The 18,601-nt window shown below is 41.3% G+C and overlaps 1 protein-coding gene across 2 annotated transcripts in view; it reads right to left on the reverse strand.

Moving 5' to 3' along the window:
* The window catches only part of nav3 (neuron navigator 3), a 383,327-nt gene that overhangs the window by 280,297 nt on the left and 84,429 nt on the right, over positions 1-18,601 (reverse strand). For both annotated transcript variants that reach the window (XM_069520097.1, XM_069520098.1), the window contains one exon: positions 4,936-5,379. In XM_069520097.1, the coding sequence (XP_069376198.1) occupies positions 4,936-5,004 (69 nt within the window). In that variant the 5' untranslated portion in view covers positions 5,005-5,379. The remainder of the gene's footprint in view (positions 1-4,935; positions 5,380-18,601) is intronic.

Below are 18,601 nucleotides of genomic sequence, written 5' to 3' on the forward strand. Positions count from 1 at the left end.
GTGGAAGCGTAGCTGCAGCGGTGCGGCATGCACATGGAGCGACTAGCCGGCTTCCCAGCAGTGTCATGGGGTTCATTTCTCTCTAAGCTTGGACTCTTGCTCTCTCTCCTGACTCAGTTTTTCCACTCTTGCCCATTCCATTCCCCCCGTGTCTCCCACAGTCTTCAGTTGGTATCATTTCGTTCTCCTCTCTCTGTCTAACTCTCTTTGGCATCTCCTTCTCTCTCCTTTTTCTTTTTTCATCTTTCACTCCCTCACTCTCTGTCTGACCTGGACGTCACCGCTCTCATCACTCTGCCTCTGAGGCTTCTTTCCGTGAATGCCACGCTTGTGACGCTGTCCTGTTTTGACATGTTTTCCCTTTTACTTTATTCAGTGGTCTTAACCCACTAATTCCCCGTGGAATGAGCTGCTGATGTACCATCTTGAGCCAAGTGTGTGCGTGTGTGTGTACATGTATTTGACGGTTGTGTTGGGAGAGCTCTTCAACGATGTCACCACACTATTACCACGTGTGCTGACATGTAGAGAGATTTGAATGAAGAAGAATCAATTTGGTAAGAATCTTCTCTGGCTACTATTATCTATGTAAAACATGGTGTGGATGTTCTGCAACACTAAGCAAGATTTGATCTTGTGAAACTAAACAAATCTGAAAGTCTGAAGCCTTTTCAGCAGTCCCAAAAGACTCCAATGTTCATTACACCCCGCAAACTATTTTGTAGTAGGGCAAAAAACTGTTTCATAAAAATGTGCTGTAGTCAGGGCTATGGGGCCCGTTAAATATGAAGAGTTTATCATATTTATTGCAAAAACATGGTGAAGTAGTCAAATATGACAATTTGTCCAATGGGAACCGTGAATATAGTTTTTGATTAAAATATGGTCATTTTGATTTGATTCAACCTGAACTGATTTGTCAGATTTGTCCTTGGGACAATGAAAACCCACCAGAGACATTCACTTAAAACGCAGATCTACTTAACAGCACTTACACAGTGCTCCGAATCTGTTATATTTTGCTTTATATATATCAAAAAATATTTCTTTGAATAAAACTATTCAGACTTATTTGAAAAGCTTTGGCCAATATTTTGTCATGGACATATTCCTATGGGATAATGTGCAACTCTTACAACTGCATATTACTGCCTTTTTTGTAAAGACACTGAATGGGCTCATGTGTATCTATTTCAGTCCAAAAATAATTTTTGTTTAGTGTCACAGAGCAGCTTCCTAAGGTCAATTTTAAAGGAGGATACCATGAGTACAAGTCAGGTTATCCCCTGTAATCAAGGTTGTCTGCCTCAGTGACAGCACAGCACCCTGCTTACATTCACATGTACCAACCTCTAAATATATTCCCTTCATCTTTCTCCTTAGAGACTATTCTTGTTCACCATTTTACTTTACTTTCTCTTTTACATGATCCTCCTGCAGCCACAAATTACAACTTGCACCTTTGCTTATGGGATGTTTTTTTCCCCGACAAGTGTGTGGTCCCGCTGTACGTGCCTTGAGCGTGGGAATTAGTCCATAGCCACCCACAACATGAATTTAACCTGTTGATTTTTATAGCATCCACACTGACACTTTCAGGGTCAGATTTCAAAACGTAATGAAAGCCAACAGGCTGGTGTCAGAGAAGGACATTGTCTTTGGATTGATCATAACAAAATTGGTACATAAATGGACGCTAACCATTGGAGGACTAAAGTGATCTGTCCCTGTACTCAGAGAGCATTTTCAACCCGCACGAACGATGACAAAAGGACAGATGGACAGATATCATTCCCTCTACTTTGTTAAAGCTAGAGAGTCTTTGCTTATTTAGCTATTGTTCACCACATGCTTTCATGATGATCTATAGGTTGCCATTCACAGCACAGAGTGGAGTGCATCTGCCAGGTAAATTATTCAGACAACGTATGCTGCATGCTGTCACCAACTACCAAGCTATTACATCCTCCGCTCTGACATCAGCACAATGATACAGTGGTATGCATCAAATCCCAGAAATGCAACCCAACATGGTATTAAATTATTCACTTATCTTCCACCACCCAGCCCCCCTGGAGGTTTAACACAGTCCATCATACATGAGAGCCCACAAGGGGGGGCATATGCAAAACAACAGCCTGGAAGGGGGTGGGGGGTGTATTGGTTGAAATGGTTAAGATAAACTCAATTAGAGATTTGTCAGAGCATAACGGAAGCTCACAGGTCATTGGCTGATGAGAAGACTTCCTGGAGAAGCCTTAGCAACACAGCTGCAGCCCCTGTCTGACCATCCACAACCAATTACTGTGTGCAAATTTTCCCTGTGGGGAAGGTGAGCACCATCCATCTGAGAAAAAAAGGCAGCCAATAAGAAGGGGAGGAAAATAGAGTTTGAGGGTCGTAGGAAGAAGAGGGAGGGTGGGAAAGAAAGACTGCTCTGGTGATGAGAGGAGGAGAGATGGCCAAATAGGGCTTTTAATTGAATTGAATTTTTAACACTTTCACACAAAATTCCAACAGAAACTTGTTTGGGAGAGATTAGAAACAACTACAAATCAGGCTTCATATAAAAAAAACTATTCTGGATGTGGGGTGGATAGGGCAAAAATCTAACTAAAGAAACAAACTGATCCAAAATGCTCAATGGAGTAGCTGAACACTGCAAATCAGACCCTGAAAAGACTACTTAGACAATAGGGATACACACTGATTCAATTTCCTGCCAAGAGTGAGATGAGAAGATTGATACATCTCGTATGTCTGCACTGTGAATATGACTCTCTTGCCAGTGGTCAGTTATGTTAGATTAGCTTGTCTCTGTCCAAAAGCAACTAAATCTGCCTGCCAGCACCTCTAACGCTCCCTGATTAATATGATATCTCTTGTTTGTTGCCATTCTTATGCGCTGGACTGTTTCTTGGCTGGAAAGAAGCTAAGCTAAAGGGGGCTACTGGCCCGGCCATGTAAATGATTGATAAATGTTGGCCATTATTTTCTGTGTACCGCATATTTGGCACGTGTTTCCACATTCAGTAGGAACCCTGCAAAACCTCAGTTGGTGTGACTGAATGATGGCAACCAGGTCACATAAATAATCGTAAAAAGAAAGATTACACTGCCCTCATCTTTGCAGACATGATGTAAGTGCAGGATTTCTGCTGTGCTCAAAGAGTGGAGTCGCTATGAGACTTTGGGGATGGGACGTAAACCGCCACATCAAGCAATTACAGCTCACATCCCAGAGAAACCACAGAAACATCGCCAGGACTATTAAAAGTCTTCCAAGAGGATCTTCTTGCTCAAAACCATTTGTCTCCTGGCTGAAGGCGACAGGCAAGAGGGACAGCTTATCTTTTGGCATGACACATCTTTCAACCAAAGCAGTGGCCAAAGTGCACCAAATCAATTCCCCCCACCAGATGAATATTTGATGTCACTCTTTGCTGAATTTCAATTTCAAAGGAGGGTCCCTTTACCTAGAAACCAGCTATCAGTTTGTAGCTGCACCATAGAATATTCTGCTGGGGAATGTGCTGCTCTGTACATGGGTTGTACTGTTGTTTGATATGATGTTTGTATGTATGTGAAAACTCCAGAAAGGGTCTGTCAGTGTCGAGAAACCGAGACCAAACACTGACATTGAAAATAAAAGGTAAGCGTGGCCCCTCTAAGTGAACCATGAGGATGAATTACTCTCTGATTTTCTAAAGCGATCAGACTGATATTTTGGTTTGTTACGTCTACTGCAGAGCCTTCCTTCCTGTGCCTTCTCTGAAAGGGTATAAAATGCTGTTGCCTGGCAGCAGCAGCCACATGTCTCTGTGTGGCTTTAAAGAATAAAAAAGAGCTCTCCCAGATGGCACTCAGGTCTAAAAGGAGAAAAAAAAATAATAAAGTACAATCATCTTTTTATGAGATCCTAATAGTGCTACAAATGTCAGGCCTGATGTATTACTGCATGTTCACTGCACTCAGATGTTTCCTGGGCTTTGCCTGGACAATCATTACCCTTATCAAAAAGACTTCATTAGAGGAATCAGGTCAGAGGCAGAGAGATGGAGAGACTCTGTGCGTGTGTGTGTGCCCTCGTGTGTATGTGGTTTAGTCAGTGTTTATGTCTCAGTCTCTATACAGGTGATTATGAAGGGAGAATAGTGAGTTCTTGTTCTTAGTATCCTCTACCTTGTCCTTTATGTGGGCTACACAGAAGTGTACATTCAGCATGTGTCTGTATATGTGGCCATGTGACTTCTGGACTGAGACACTGGTTTTATTGACCAAAAAGACATAGGCGACGCCTGCTGTCCTCAATCCAACATTCCCCACAGACTGAACTCAGTCTGACACCTGAGCTCTCTCCATCATCCAGCCACCACCACCACCACAGATGAATCTGACCCTGTCGAGGTCACAGCACTGCATTCAGAGTCAGACTCAAAACTGGCCTCAACATTATCTAACTCTGCCTTCCATAGTGGAACAAGGGACCATTGATGCACATGATATTTACTATAAAACTATTTATCTAATTTTCAAGGGTAGTATTCCCTTTGTCAGAGGAGCAAACATAAAAAGCATCACAAACAGAGAGTAAATATGTACTCCCCGACGGGACTGGGGTGGGCCCCGCCCACCGCCATGCCACATCAGCCGAGATGAAAGACTGAAGGCGCTGAGGGGGATCTAAAACTCCACCTTTCCCCCCATTGTCTTTATAAATAGCTATTAGGAGATATGGAGCGAAGAAGCTACTGGGAATTCAGACAACAGCAGCAATTGGACGAACATATTCTCCTTTTTGTAAAAAAACAAACAACGATAAACAAACTTCCACCGCTTGGCTTCCAAATACATTCAACTGGCAAACAGCAAAAGGCAACACATGCACGACAGAAGATGAAAGAAGAGCACTTTGAAGCAGAATGGTTTTCCTACCTTTTTCTGATCCTCCAGCTTCTGACTTGTTGACTTCTTGCCATGCTTGCTGGCTTCCGGTACATCCATCCCTGGTCCAAATAAAGAATAACTCCAGAATATAATCACAGGAATTAAGCTGAAGTGAATCCAGATGGCTACAGTTTGCCGACAAGGGCCTGTGTCCGGCTCACGCCTTCACCCGGACACAGGCGATCCATGGCAGTTGGTGGTTTGTAGTTAAGGTGAAATGTGTCTCTTGAGTGTTATCAGGGCCGGAAAGTCTTTGTTGAATGGCACAATCGACAAACAGGTAGCGAAAGTCTATCAACAGAGCAGGATAATGAAGACTGGAGCAAAGAGATCAGTGATGAGGATTTTCAGTCTGCAGGTTGTGTAGATTTACAGTAGGATTACAGCTTCTCCCTCAATCTCTGGCTCCAGTACACAGTCTTCCCCTCATGTCTGGGGAAAGGAGAGAGAGAGACAACATGTGTTATGATACAAATGCACACAAAAAACAAAAGAAGAAATACAGTTTTTGCTGCACAATTAATGCAAAAGTCAAAATTCCCCTCGGTGCTTCACCGTACATATGGTGGGGGCATCTGCATATCAAAGTGAACGTTGCCATGGTGCTCAGAGACAGAGACTACTACAGGCGGTTTGTTCTGTGGTGAGTGATTGTTTTTGATTGTTGTCTTCTTTTCTTCAAACCTATTTTCCACTTAAACGTGGATGGGGAAGGATTGAGTCATGCTGAGGTCGGATAGACTCGCACCCCAGGAAGGGTCCAGTGGAAAGATAACCACAGGATTGGTGGCTGGCCCCTCTGTGTACTGTATTTGGGGTCAATTTATCTGTTTGGGTTACGAGCATCCTGCACATCATACGAGCATCCTGCACATCCACGTGTCTCCTTTTTTCAAAAAGGTTTCAGTTATAGCATAATTTGTAACTGGGACACACAAACCTGCAGGTAAGAGGTCCATACTTTCATAACTCTAGTTCTAGATGGGAAGTGTGGGTCTTTATTTATATTTACTATTTTACTATTAAGTTGCCCTTGACAGAAATGGCTGTTCCCAGATCACTTAACCCGATTTATTTAATTAATTGTCAATTTTTAATCAAAGCAAAATCATCACCACAGAAGATGTGTCAACTCCTACCAGTGAGTTGTAAACTTGGTACGGTTGGAACATGTGTTGACAGTTTGATGACAAAAAATTATATTTTACAGGACAAAAGAGGAGGATGGTACCTCTCAGGTCCAAACAAAGAAAAACACAGAGATACTATTGGCTGCAATGCTCATTGTAAAGAAAGTATGAGGCAGAGGATTAAATCATATTTAAATTCTGTAGATTTTTGTTTTGAACCGCATCAAATCACACTCACTCTTAAATATCAGTCCCCGAAAAATGACAGATTTGGTTCATCAGTATTCATGAATTGCTTTCTGAGAACTTCACAAAAATCTTGCAATGTTAACACACACAAAACAAACTAAACAATCGAGGATCTGCTCCCATTTGGACCAAAATTAAATGGTTTCTTCTCTGACCAATGCCACATCCTTCCACCAGATTTTGCAGTAATTATTTATGATATCCTGATGACAAACAAACATACAGACCAACAAACAAACATAACCTCCTTGGTGGAGGTAATAATGGCAAATATTTCCAATAATAGGTCATGGACATTCAGGTCAATTCTCAAAATACAGCTCTGGGTTTTAGCAGAAAATCCTTATATAACTCCAGCTATTTTTTTAATTGAGTGTTTCCGTTTAGCATAGTAACATTTTCTAAAATGCAAAATAACACTACACACTGGACTTATTGATGTTTTTTCACCTGATGATCATGACAAGTAAGAGGATCAACCAAGTTATGAAGACAAGGAATGTGTGCACCAAACTGCACAGTTATCCTCTAACTGTCAATCTGCTGGTGACATATAGAAAGTCAGGAGATCATCCACTGTGACAGAAGATTTATCCCCTGGGAAATATGAATGACTGACTGCATGAATTTAATCATTGTTAAATTTACAAGGGACCGAAGTGGTGGATTGAGTGATGAACACTGCAGTCCCCACAGCGAAATATAAAATGCATATAAGGAAACTACAAAGTTGTAAAAGTACTGCTAAAGTGGAATTGAGGCATTTGCTGATCAGTTTTAAAGCCCTGATTTTAAGGAGAAATGACATTTGGTGCATAAACCAACTGTATTGTGCTCTGAAGGCAACATAGGGATAGACTCATTTTACTCTATTGAAAATGCAGTATACAGTCTTATATATAGTTTCCCCACACACAGAAATACAATTGCCTTGTCACTTTAATCAATACCTCTCTGCACAATTCAGCCACCGAGCTGGCCAATCAAACGCTCCAATAATCCCTCAAGGTAAATGCACTGTGAGACTCGTTGTTGCAGAAAAGAGCCTCCCCAGCCGACCAGCGGCAGGTCATGGGGGAATCTGACTCACGTTCGCCTCCTCTCCTCTCTTAACGCCGACAAAACCTCAACAGTTTTCATTGCCACTGAATACTCACCCCAGCCCCAGAGAGCCTGTAACACTGCAACCCTGTCAGTCACTTAAGGGCAATCATGTCAAGTGCTGCCAACTCAGAATTGGTTCTTAGGAGACATATAGCGTGTGATGGAGCCCAATGAGATTTCCCACTCAAACTCAGTGTTAGCTGCTAGCAATAAGATGTGAAAAGCCCTACTTTCAAGTACCACAGGGATGCTGTTCCAGTATGTAGTAGCCTCAAACAACAGGCAGTGTAGAGGGAATATTAGCAGCAATCGGTGATGGGAACTATTAGGCCGGCAGTCTCCGAAGACTTGAAACACCACAGCTTTTGGCACAGGTATTAACACTGCATTTCAGAAATGCTTAACTTGCTAAACGCACAGCTGCATTGCTCCTAGACTTCCCCATTCCCCTCAACAGTGGAATTGTATGAGGGACTTTCTAATCTAATGCATACTGCATGAGAGCTAATTTGCCTCTTTTTTCTTCTTGAATATTACAAAGGAAACCTCACCGGGAACAGCATGGCATACTTTCTGTTTGCTGCAAGGAAAGGGCTAGCTGCATGGCACTGGCTGTCAGAGAGTGACACGATGGCCTCCAATGTAGGCCACCGGGGTCAGAGGTCATTCACCATCTGCTTTGCCTGACAAGCAGCAGCAGGTAGAGAGCAAGGAAGCAAGGTCTCTGCAGAAGAAAACCTGACAAGAGATTGCAACGTGTGCAATGCAGTGGAAAAACTACACCAACATGTTTAGAAACCATTATTTGTACACAGGTATTTCATTTCAAACCACAATATAAACCTACAAGTATAGTACATACCCATGTACTGTTTAGTTTGTCAATATGATGACAAACACATGAAATGCTGTTGTCAAACCATCAAGTCCAAATCACAACTCTAAGGCAATTCATTGGATTACAATAGCCGTCATTACTCAAACAACATGTAGCCAACTGTCGCTCCATCTCGGTCACTCACCAGCTGTCATTGTCTTTCTCAAAGCATCAGCAAAGCAGTTCCAGGCTTTAATTCCAACACAAAAAGCTTTTCGGGTTTGAAAGCCAAGAAAACTACAGTGGCCATGTGCCCAAGAATAATGACCTAAAGGGATAAAGATGGTGTGGCAACCAAGTAAATATTGTGTGTGACTCACACAAGAAAAATTGTCATTGTCTCTTAAATCTCTGTGTGTCTTTTAAATCTCCTCTCAAAACATTTTTATTGCAAAGTTGACACATACTTTACATCACTTTTCTGTCTGTTTTATGAACGGATTATATTTCTTCTGTTTCGATCGTCTTTTCTCAATTTGTCTTCCTATGAAGCACTTTCAAATGTGCTGCATAAATAAACTTTATTATTATAATAATGTTTTTGCCAATATTACAATTTCAATATTGGCAGTAATGTCTTTTTCACAGCCGATATTTTAAAATGTGACAGTAGGAAAACAACAGGCTTTATTGAAAACATCAGCAGTCGTACTGTTCGACTGAAGTGTCTCAGTTATTCATGACAGTGAGCATGCATATATGATACCATGTCCCTATGAACAAAGCATCTTGATCTAATTAATTTAATCTGTGCTTTATCCTACTGTTACGTGTCAGAAAGTCTCCCATTCAAAATGATGCATATGTGGTCTACAGTTATTATGAGGATAATACATAATGTTGTTTTAACATGAAGTGATTTTAAAAATAATAATACTGCGGCTGTTTGCTTGAGTGACAGGGACACTGTCCAGGAGTTCAGTCAGAGTCAGCCTTGAAATAGACTGAGCTGGTTTGCCACAGAAAAAAAACAAATTAAGCTTGCGTTTACTACGATATTACATTTGTGGCATACTAAATCACATTCAGTATTGATATAGTCATGACATTCAAATATAGTTTTAATGGCTGTGCTGCAGAATTATTGTTTTTATAAACTTACAAACAACTGATGGTACTGTTTCCCTGCACTTAAGACCAATATACCCAGAACAGCTGGATCATTACTGTTACAGTAAATAATAATAATATTAATAAAATAATAAAATAAATTATTAATATATAATTGTATAAGCACCCCTCATACAGGAAATGCAGCTCAGAATGATTTACATACAATGTAAATAAAATAAAAACATGTTAATAAAGATAAAAACATGTTCAAATGTAATTCATATAAAAGAAAAGGAAATAAAAACACAAAAAAAATTAAAGAAGTGCAGGCAAGTGTAAGATCTGGTTAAAGGCTGAAGTAAAGAGAAAAGTTTTAATCTCTGATTTTCTTTTGGCTGTTGTTGGGAACCTCTAATAGGTTTGCTGCAGATGATCTCAGTGCTCTAGAGGGAACATAGTTAAGTAGAGACTCAGCTCTGTAACTAAGGTTTACATGCCGGCAACCTTTCTGAAATGGACGTGAAGCAAGCAAGAAAAAGACTCACCATTATGTTGGTCTTTTTGAACAAACGGGTAACAAGGCAGCAACCGGTCACATCAAAATAACAGTGACGTGTTCCTCCTGTTGTTTGAGCCACTCACAGAATCAACTCTAATGAGCTACTGCTGTGTAAATGAGCCGATCACAGGTGGTGACATCAAGAGCCACCTAAAACCAAACCTCCTCCAGCTTCTTCAATATGCAGCCAAAATAAAACACTGTTTCTAATCATAATAGAGATTTGATTTGAAATAATAATCATAATTTGTATTCTTTAATCAATCACTTAAAGTTGTTGAGATCCTTAGTCATCCAAGCCCTCACATCCTCACGCCTTGATTGCTGCAGTTCATTGTATTTTACCATTACTCAGTTTTTTCTTTATCCCGTCTCCAACGTGTTCAAAATGCAGCAGCAAGAGTTTTATCTGGGTTAAAAAAGCACTACGCCCGTTCACACATCTCTACACATGGTTGCCCGTCAGCTGCAGGATTGATTTTTAAATTCTCAAGTTTGTGAACAAGGTTCTGCTGTCTGTCCCGAGATCAAGGACTTAAGATAAGATAAGATAAAACTTTATTGATCCACACACAATTCAGCCGTAGCTACAGCAGGCACGAATGAGGTAGAAGAGAGAATAAACAAATATAAAAGAATGTATGTGCATTATATTCACCTTTTTCACTTTAGAAGAAGAATAATTACTTTTATTGTCACATTAACATGCATACAAGAAATTGTTCTCTGCATTTAACTCATCCAGTTGGCACCTGTTTAAACTCCATAGAAACACACATTGACAGACGCCATGTACACACATATACTGGAGCAGTGGGCTGCTGTTGCCAAGTGCCCAGGGAGCAGATGTTGGAGGGGCGGTGACTTGCTCAAGGGCACCTTGATCGTGGCGAGCGGGAGCAGGGATTGAACCACCAACCTTCCAGTTGTTGGACAACCTGCTCTACCGCTGAGCCACGGCCACACTTTGGTGGTGGACCAGGATGATTGTAGAAGTAAAAACTGTTTTGTACGGTAAGTGTGGCGACAGGGTCATCTTCATTGCTGCGCCACAACTCTGACACCCTCTCCCTCCCATTATCCGATTCTCCCCCCTCAATAGAAATTTTCAAAGGTGACCTGAAAATGCATCTTTATTCATTAGCCTTTCAATGTGCCTGAATTGTTGTGTTGTTATTGTTTTTATAGCTTTTCCTGTTATTGGTGATGGTAGTGATAATAATGATGACAATATTTGTGTCTGGCTTTTAATTTCACTGTTATTCTTGTGCTGTACAGCATTGAACAATGTTTTTGAAGCGCTATATAACTAAAGCTGAAGGTGTGCTTTGTTTGTAAGGTGGAGCTGGTGGTGGCAACAAAGCATGTTGAAACTCAGTGGCCAAGTCCTCTCCTCAAAACTGTTATGTCAGTGTGTGATAACTATATTAGAGAAACCCAGAGACAGCTATCATCCATATCAGAAACACGTCATTTATTCTCCATGACAGAGTCAAACTGAGAAATTGGATTTGTATAAAGTGAGAAATGAGTTGCAAACCTACCGCCATCCTCAGAAATTCAATAAAAATGTGGAAAACCTGTTCCTATATTTATTTTATAATGAAACGTTAATGAGAGCTTTAATCCTCTTTGGTTGTAAAGAGTTTTATGAGAAGCAAATCTCCATGTACTGCACATGTGTAGTGATGGTGGTGGGCAGCCATGGCTCAGCGGTAGAGCAGGTCATCCAATAACCAGAAGGTTGGCAGTTCAATTCCCACTCACCACAACCAAGGCACCACCACCCCCCCAGGCACCAGCAACAGCAGCCCACCACCCCAGCATATGCATGCACATGGCATCTGTCAATGTGTGTTTCATCCAGGTGCCAACTGGATGGGTTAAATGCAGAGAACAATTTCATGTAAAAGTGTTAAACATGACAATAAAAGTATATCTTCCTTTTCTTCTTCTAATCCCCACCTTCAGTCTCTACAGCTGGTCGACATTTTTCCCCCTCACCCACTGGCCTTTCACAAGCACTTGGTATTCAACGGGTGTCTGTAACTCACCAAGTGGTCAATAAAGTTTGATTCATGAGGCCTGGGGCCGTAACTACACAGTGCTGCTTTAATTCGAGGAGATGTAAATGATGGCCATAGATCCGGACTGATTTCCTCGGGGAGAGCCGAAGGGTTGGGGGGGGAGCATGCGTTGTAAATTATCACCTCGATAGGTCGGAGGTCAAACATAAAGAAAGGCCCACTATCACATTAAAATACTATAATGCCCTAATGGCATTATTTCAACATAAACCTCATTTCATCAGCCTCAGCGTGAATCAGTGCCAATCAAGTGTGTGATATGGTTGCTTAGACTAATTTACAGTGTGAGCAAGGTTTGCCACACGCACTATCACACTAGCTAATAAATATAGAATAACGTATATGATGATTTGTGCATCAATATCATAATGTGTAAAATAGCAGTATTACACAACAACTTAATTCCTGCAAACACTGATAATGATATGCACATATATATATTTGTGCAATTTGCAGTATAGAGGATGGGACAGAATATTCTACTAAACATATCTGCATAGTGGCATTGAGGTTGTGTCATCACTGTTTGTTCATCACTGAAAAGAACCGAAGAAATAGGAATATTCTCAGCTATTAGAACATTTCATATAGACCTGCAACCCCTCAATTGACTCATCTGACTTCACACTGGGCCATTCATATTACTGATAATTCCAATAATGGATATTACAGTTGGTACACAATATAGCACTTAGATGACCACTCAGCAGTTCCCTTGTGGAAACCTTAACACAGTCAAAACACACTCAAAGTGTGGTCAACAGGTTAATTTTCCATTATTCCAATTTGAATAAAACTTCACATTCTGCATATCCACATATACAGTAGGGCTACAGGTACAACCAAGTGGTAGCAAACTATATGGATTAATAAAAAATATTTAAAATGCAACTATATGAATGCACAAAGGCATCATAGAATAACTATAGTACAGTATATATCACAACACAGCAAAGGGAGCCATATGGGAGAACAAAGAAACCAGATGCTAAAGTAAATATTAATGACGTGCTAAATGTGTATTGTCACATTAACATAAACAAGCCTGCCGAGGCCACATGCGTGTATAGAAAGTGTGTAGCTGTGTATACCCGGCCCTAATGCAGGATAACGGTATGATCGGAGGTCTTCCACGATGCCGACCACGATAAATCTTTCCAGGCTCTGGACAGTCGGGCTCCGACAGAGAGTGGTGTGTTTACTTTCCCGTTTGCTGCCTCAGCCAAACTGAACATCTAGATAGTGAATGCACTGTGGTGGTCAGTGCACGAAATGCTTCTTACTATGATATTACTTATAGCAGATAGTCTAAAGCCAGGAAAGGCCATTAAGTGCAAGGAAGGAAGCTATAACAAGCCATAAAGATCAGAAACATAAAAGGGTTTCCGAGTTTAGAACCGCAAGGTGCAATAATACACAATTAAGCCCTGTGTCATATTCTCTCCTCTGGCTTTACAGAAATAAGATGCACATATTTCTCTGTTAGATGCCAACACTTCTCACTGGGCTTTCAGCTGCAGCAGTCAAGCCAAACAAAAATGTCTGGAAACGTCTCATACAATAAAAACCACAGTAAGTTGATACAGTTTAAACGAATGTAAATATGAAAAAACAAAATAAAAACCAAATCATGTAAATACCTGCTGCATTTTACATATCAAGACTCAATTAATTGGGATTAAGGAACATCTGCACCAAATGCAACTCTGGTTTTATCTGTTGTCACGGTAACAGATGAACGAAGGTGCCAGCCTAAGTGGGCGTGTGTGCGTTTGTGAGTGTATGTGGCTCCAAGTATCCTAGCTCTCTTTAACAGGGTAATCACTATTGTGTAGGTGAGGACTGACAGGAGAAAGAGCAGCTCATTAGCGAGAGGAATGCATGTAGCAGTGTCAGTGTTTGCGCTGTTTGTTTTGTTCCACACACTTACCCCAGCCCCACATTTTCCTGGCACCACGCTGTTTATTGTTTTCCGGGATGACACAGTGTTTGACTGTGACGGCGAAATGATTCAGGGCTGATATCAGTGCCCTCACAGCTAAAACAGCTACCTGCCAAGCGCCCTCGCTCACTTGGGATTTCAAATCTTAAACTGGCAGCAAGATTCCTCATTTAAACAAAACGAAACATGAAAGAATTCCAAACAAATGTTCTTGACAACAGAAAGGAAAGCTATTAAGACTTTTGCGGCTGCAGGGAACCAAGCAATCACCTCTGGATTACTGGAATTCAACACGAGGCCTGTCGCCAGCGAGCAAACCTGACCAAGTAACAGAGCTGAAAACATGCAAATATGGTGGATATGTTTATTTCATGATCTTCCAGATGAGTTCATGGCTTATCTGCCTTATAAAGGCCCAGTCACACCAGCATTTAAATGAGCACAGTGAATGGAGGCTGTTCATTATACCAGGAGGTACATCTGTCCGTTAGCTCCGGCAATTTGGACGGAGTCATGGATTCTGTGACGAGTGGTGGATGAGTTTGGAGGAATAAACAGTTTTAAGGGTGAGACAGCTCACACTGTTACTGTGGGAATATGCTAACATTTGAGTTTCTGTGTTAGTGAGGGTGGAAAATGTGTTGTTGTGCTTATAGTTTTCTATTCGAAACTAAAATAAGCATGCAGTGTGTCTTTCCAGTCTCATTACACTCTGTATTGACTATGTTTTATCTACTGTGTGGTGCATTTTGAGGAAAGAGCAGGATCTTCATGCATGCTAATGTTACATGTAAAATAAGCAGAATGATTCAGCTGCAGCAGCCCAAGGTTATGTACTTTTTATGCTGATGTAAATATGTGAGGGGGCTTCTGTTTTTTAAAATATATTTGATGCGACTGGTTAAACCTACATGACGCATTACCACAAAATCTGGTAGGATGCGGTATTGGTCAGGGAAGAACTTGGAATTATGGATGCAAACACATGGACACACACGTAAACACTTTATAGAAACTATAGAATAATAAGACAAGAAATAGAACTGCCGCTGAAATTTGAGATCTGACCATCTGCATGGACGGTAACAACTTTGTGGACGATAGTGAGCGAGCAAGCAGTGGTTGCAGTTCTGCACACACCAAATTACAGATCTCATATGTTATTATGAGAAGTATAAAAAATTTTGATTCATTAGGAAAGTTTGGAGGGACGAGTTAGAATATGGCAGGTAGCCAATGTCTAGATAACATATGGGAAACACTACTTTGGCATGGTGAGATAGGGCATTAGCATTGGTGGAGGTATCTGCTCTCAGGTCGCCATTTTAGTCACAAAATGCTTTTCATTTATCTGTCTCAGTTTAGAAATCTGAAATTCCTCTCTCTGTTCACCACCGATAAATAATCTCTCTGTCTCCCCTTCCCCTTCCCCTGCCCTGCCCTCTCAACCTCTCCCAATCAGTCTCTTCTCTTCCTTTGCTGAGACACATCAGAATCAATCTCTCCTTCTCTCTCTCGCCCCTGCTCTGCCTCCCTGGGCTCGTCTGACATTGAAGATTAAAAAAAGAAAAGAAAAACGCCTTCCTGCTCTTCCACTCATCTACATACAAGCTGCATTACCACTCAATTACACTTAGATTACGTTAATGTGCTTTCACTCGGCCAAGCCTCCTCTGCACGCGCCAAACCCATTCTCCACCGCCAGCCATGCCTGCGCCGAGCATTACGACGGCGCATAATCTTGTGATATTGTGTCGGGATTAACATCAAATCTCATTACAGCCGTGGTGGATCACAGGGAAAGGGAAGGATGGAGGAGGCGAAGTTGGAAGAGGGGGGTGATTTCATCTTTTTGTATGTTTGTTTGGGTTTTAGAGAGGAGCTGAGGAAAAGTTGAGAGTAGAGCGATGACATCAGGGCTGTGAAATCCCAATTTCACCCGATGGCATTTAGCTTGATTGTGTTGGTTGATTTGCCACGTGGGCCTGTTGAACACACTCACAAGGCACGTGACGGACCCAGGAGGGGGTTAAGGGGTCAAATTGAGATGTGTCGCAGCACAGCACGACACAATACGAAACAAATCAAACAGCAAAGCCTCCTCCCTCGGCTCACCACGCCTCGCCCCTCCACACCAAACACCTCTTCTCTGTTAGCATTCCCCCCCGCCTGCTCGCGCTTCATAAACCGCTCTTTTACTACCAATAGGTCTGCGTAGGTTGTAATTGCCTAAGTGATATACAGCCGGCGCCGGGACGCGGCTCAATTTCATTCTGTTTAAGATGCCGCCGCACCAAAGTAATGTTCGGGGGAGCGGCGTGCCCTGTTGAATGAAACAGATTGTTAAGCCAAAATCATATTTCGACACATACATCCCAATTCCCAGAGGGGGGGATAGGATTGAACACACATTCCAGCTTTTTCCGTCATGCAGATACACACTCTTAATTCCCTTGCTCCGCATTGTGAACATGCTGAACACACACACGCAGATCGCATGAAAACAAACATGCATTCAAACACATGCATAAAACAAATGAGCGCAAACACACACACACACACACACACACACACACACACACACACACACACACACACACTCCCCCTCCCCCAGCGGTGCACCGTGCTGGATATTGAGCCTCGGGAACAACACTAAATCACACTGAGGCCCCAGCAGAAATGAGGGATAACAGCACACGCATGTTGCAACCATTGATTGCCGAATGCATCATCTTTTTACAACCCCAACAGGGTGGGGATTGCTGGGGGGAGGGACACCTAAACAGGGGCCGCGGTGCTTGCTTTACACGCAGGCAATGGTTGGGAAAATCTGTTCCTGTTAGTTGTCATCAAATTCCAATAACATCCCCAGTGTTGTCACAGCCCAACAGCAGCAAGGAAGGGGCGCAAATGAATAAAATGAAAAACACAGATTGAGAAATCCTGGATCACCAATTCCCCAGGCTCGGTGTGGCCCCTTGTTAAAGCCACCATGTCTGTGTGTGACTGTTTAATAAAGTCTTTAAAACAACACAGCCCCCACACAGAGAACCACTATATCAATATCATGTTGTGGTAAATACCTTCTTTTAAGTAAGTGTTGCTTATCAGTGCACCGAGATAATCATTAGAGTACAATTCTAGCACAGGTGTATTTAAGTGAATATCTGTATGGAAGTAATATCTAATAAAACTTCATGTACTCTGTTAGATTTTTGCAAACCAGTTTTGAATATTCTGAAAATTATATCCCAAAGAATTACATACAATGTATCATAGAAAAGGTTTTTTTTATTAATATAGCAGCAAAAAACTATTGCATTTTTCTATGAAGATATATAGTGGAGTAATGGCATTCTGAGCAGAGAATGAAGTCACACCCTCTCTAGGTGTGGTGTGAGCTTCACTGTTCTGTGTTCTGCTTGGCTGCAAATGGATGTTCATTCATGTGCGTGTGCATGGTCGTGCACTGAGAAAACGTTGTACATAAAGCCATATGGCAGAGTCAAGTACGAACTCCACAGAAGAAACCATGTTCTACAGCTGAAAAGGCCTCTAACGCAGAAAGAGATACAATTAGACTGAATCTCAGTCAAGCATTTAGGAGATGGGGAGCTCTATGAGCCACTTTAATGTGCACAAGTAACATGATGGCTTCATAATGTTGCACTCTTATTCTTTATTTCGGGGTTGCTTTCATTTGCAACAACTTACTGAGAACACAAAGGGAGTTGTGGTCAAATCTGGTTTGGTTGAAAATAGAATATTGATGTTGTTGTGACCTTTGATTGTTTCCTTTATCTTGGTCTATTCAGTATTATTTCCCCATGAGATTTCTGGTTTGGTCATTGTGGCCGTGTGTTGCCTTCGTTATTTGTGGTGAGTTCACAACATATGTGCTAAAAATGCTTGTAGTGACACAAATACAAATATATTCACATACTAATGTTCATCAGGGATAATGTTTAGCATTTTCATGATCTAATTTTCTTGTGTTTGCAAACGTTACTGATATTAATCAAAATGATGTCAAGAGATGCTTTTGTTTTATACACGTAGCCTAGGTAAGTGTATATTGCTTTAATATGCATAATACAATACAGACCACTTTATATAAAGTGAAACCCCAAAGCAGACAACAACTAAACACACAATGTTTCGCCGTAAACATGTCGTTCCCCTGGAGTTTGATGGGGACAACACCCTCCTTCTGGGGAAACAAGCCATAAAACAACTGAATGACATCTCCAAGTAGATGAGCTCAAGAATAAGCAATTATGCAAATAGATATACAAGATAAATATAAAAAACTAAAGCCTGACAGAAACAAAGCCAGAGATTTAAACAAATACCTTGTAAATCAAGTTTTTCATATTAAACTCTGAAAATGAAACAGCCTTGGAGGAAAAATTGAGGTCTGCCGGAGAAGGAAGCCTAATCCAACAGCCTAATCATTTCTACAACAAGAAATTGCGGAGATAAACATGAAATTCACAAAACATTGGAGGATGAATTATAAGCGAATAAAAACTAAAAAGAAAAAGCTAGCCAGCAAAATAATGTGCTGCAGAGAAAGAAGGTTCAGGACCTCCTGCAGAATATCTCCCGGCAAGATCAGCTGGAGGAGAAATACAAAAGCAAAAGAGAATTATG

This window comes from Paralichthys olivaceus, chromosome 23, assembly GCF_024713975.1.
Source record: "Paralichthys olivaceus isolate ysfri-2021 chromosome 23, ASM2471397v2, whole genome shotgun sequence".
Lineage (NCBI taxonomy): Eukaryota > Metazoa > Chordata > Actinopteri > Pleuronectiformes > Paralichthyidae > Paralichthys > Paralichthys olivaceus.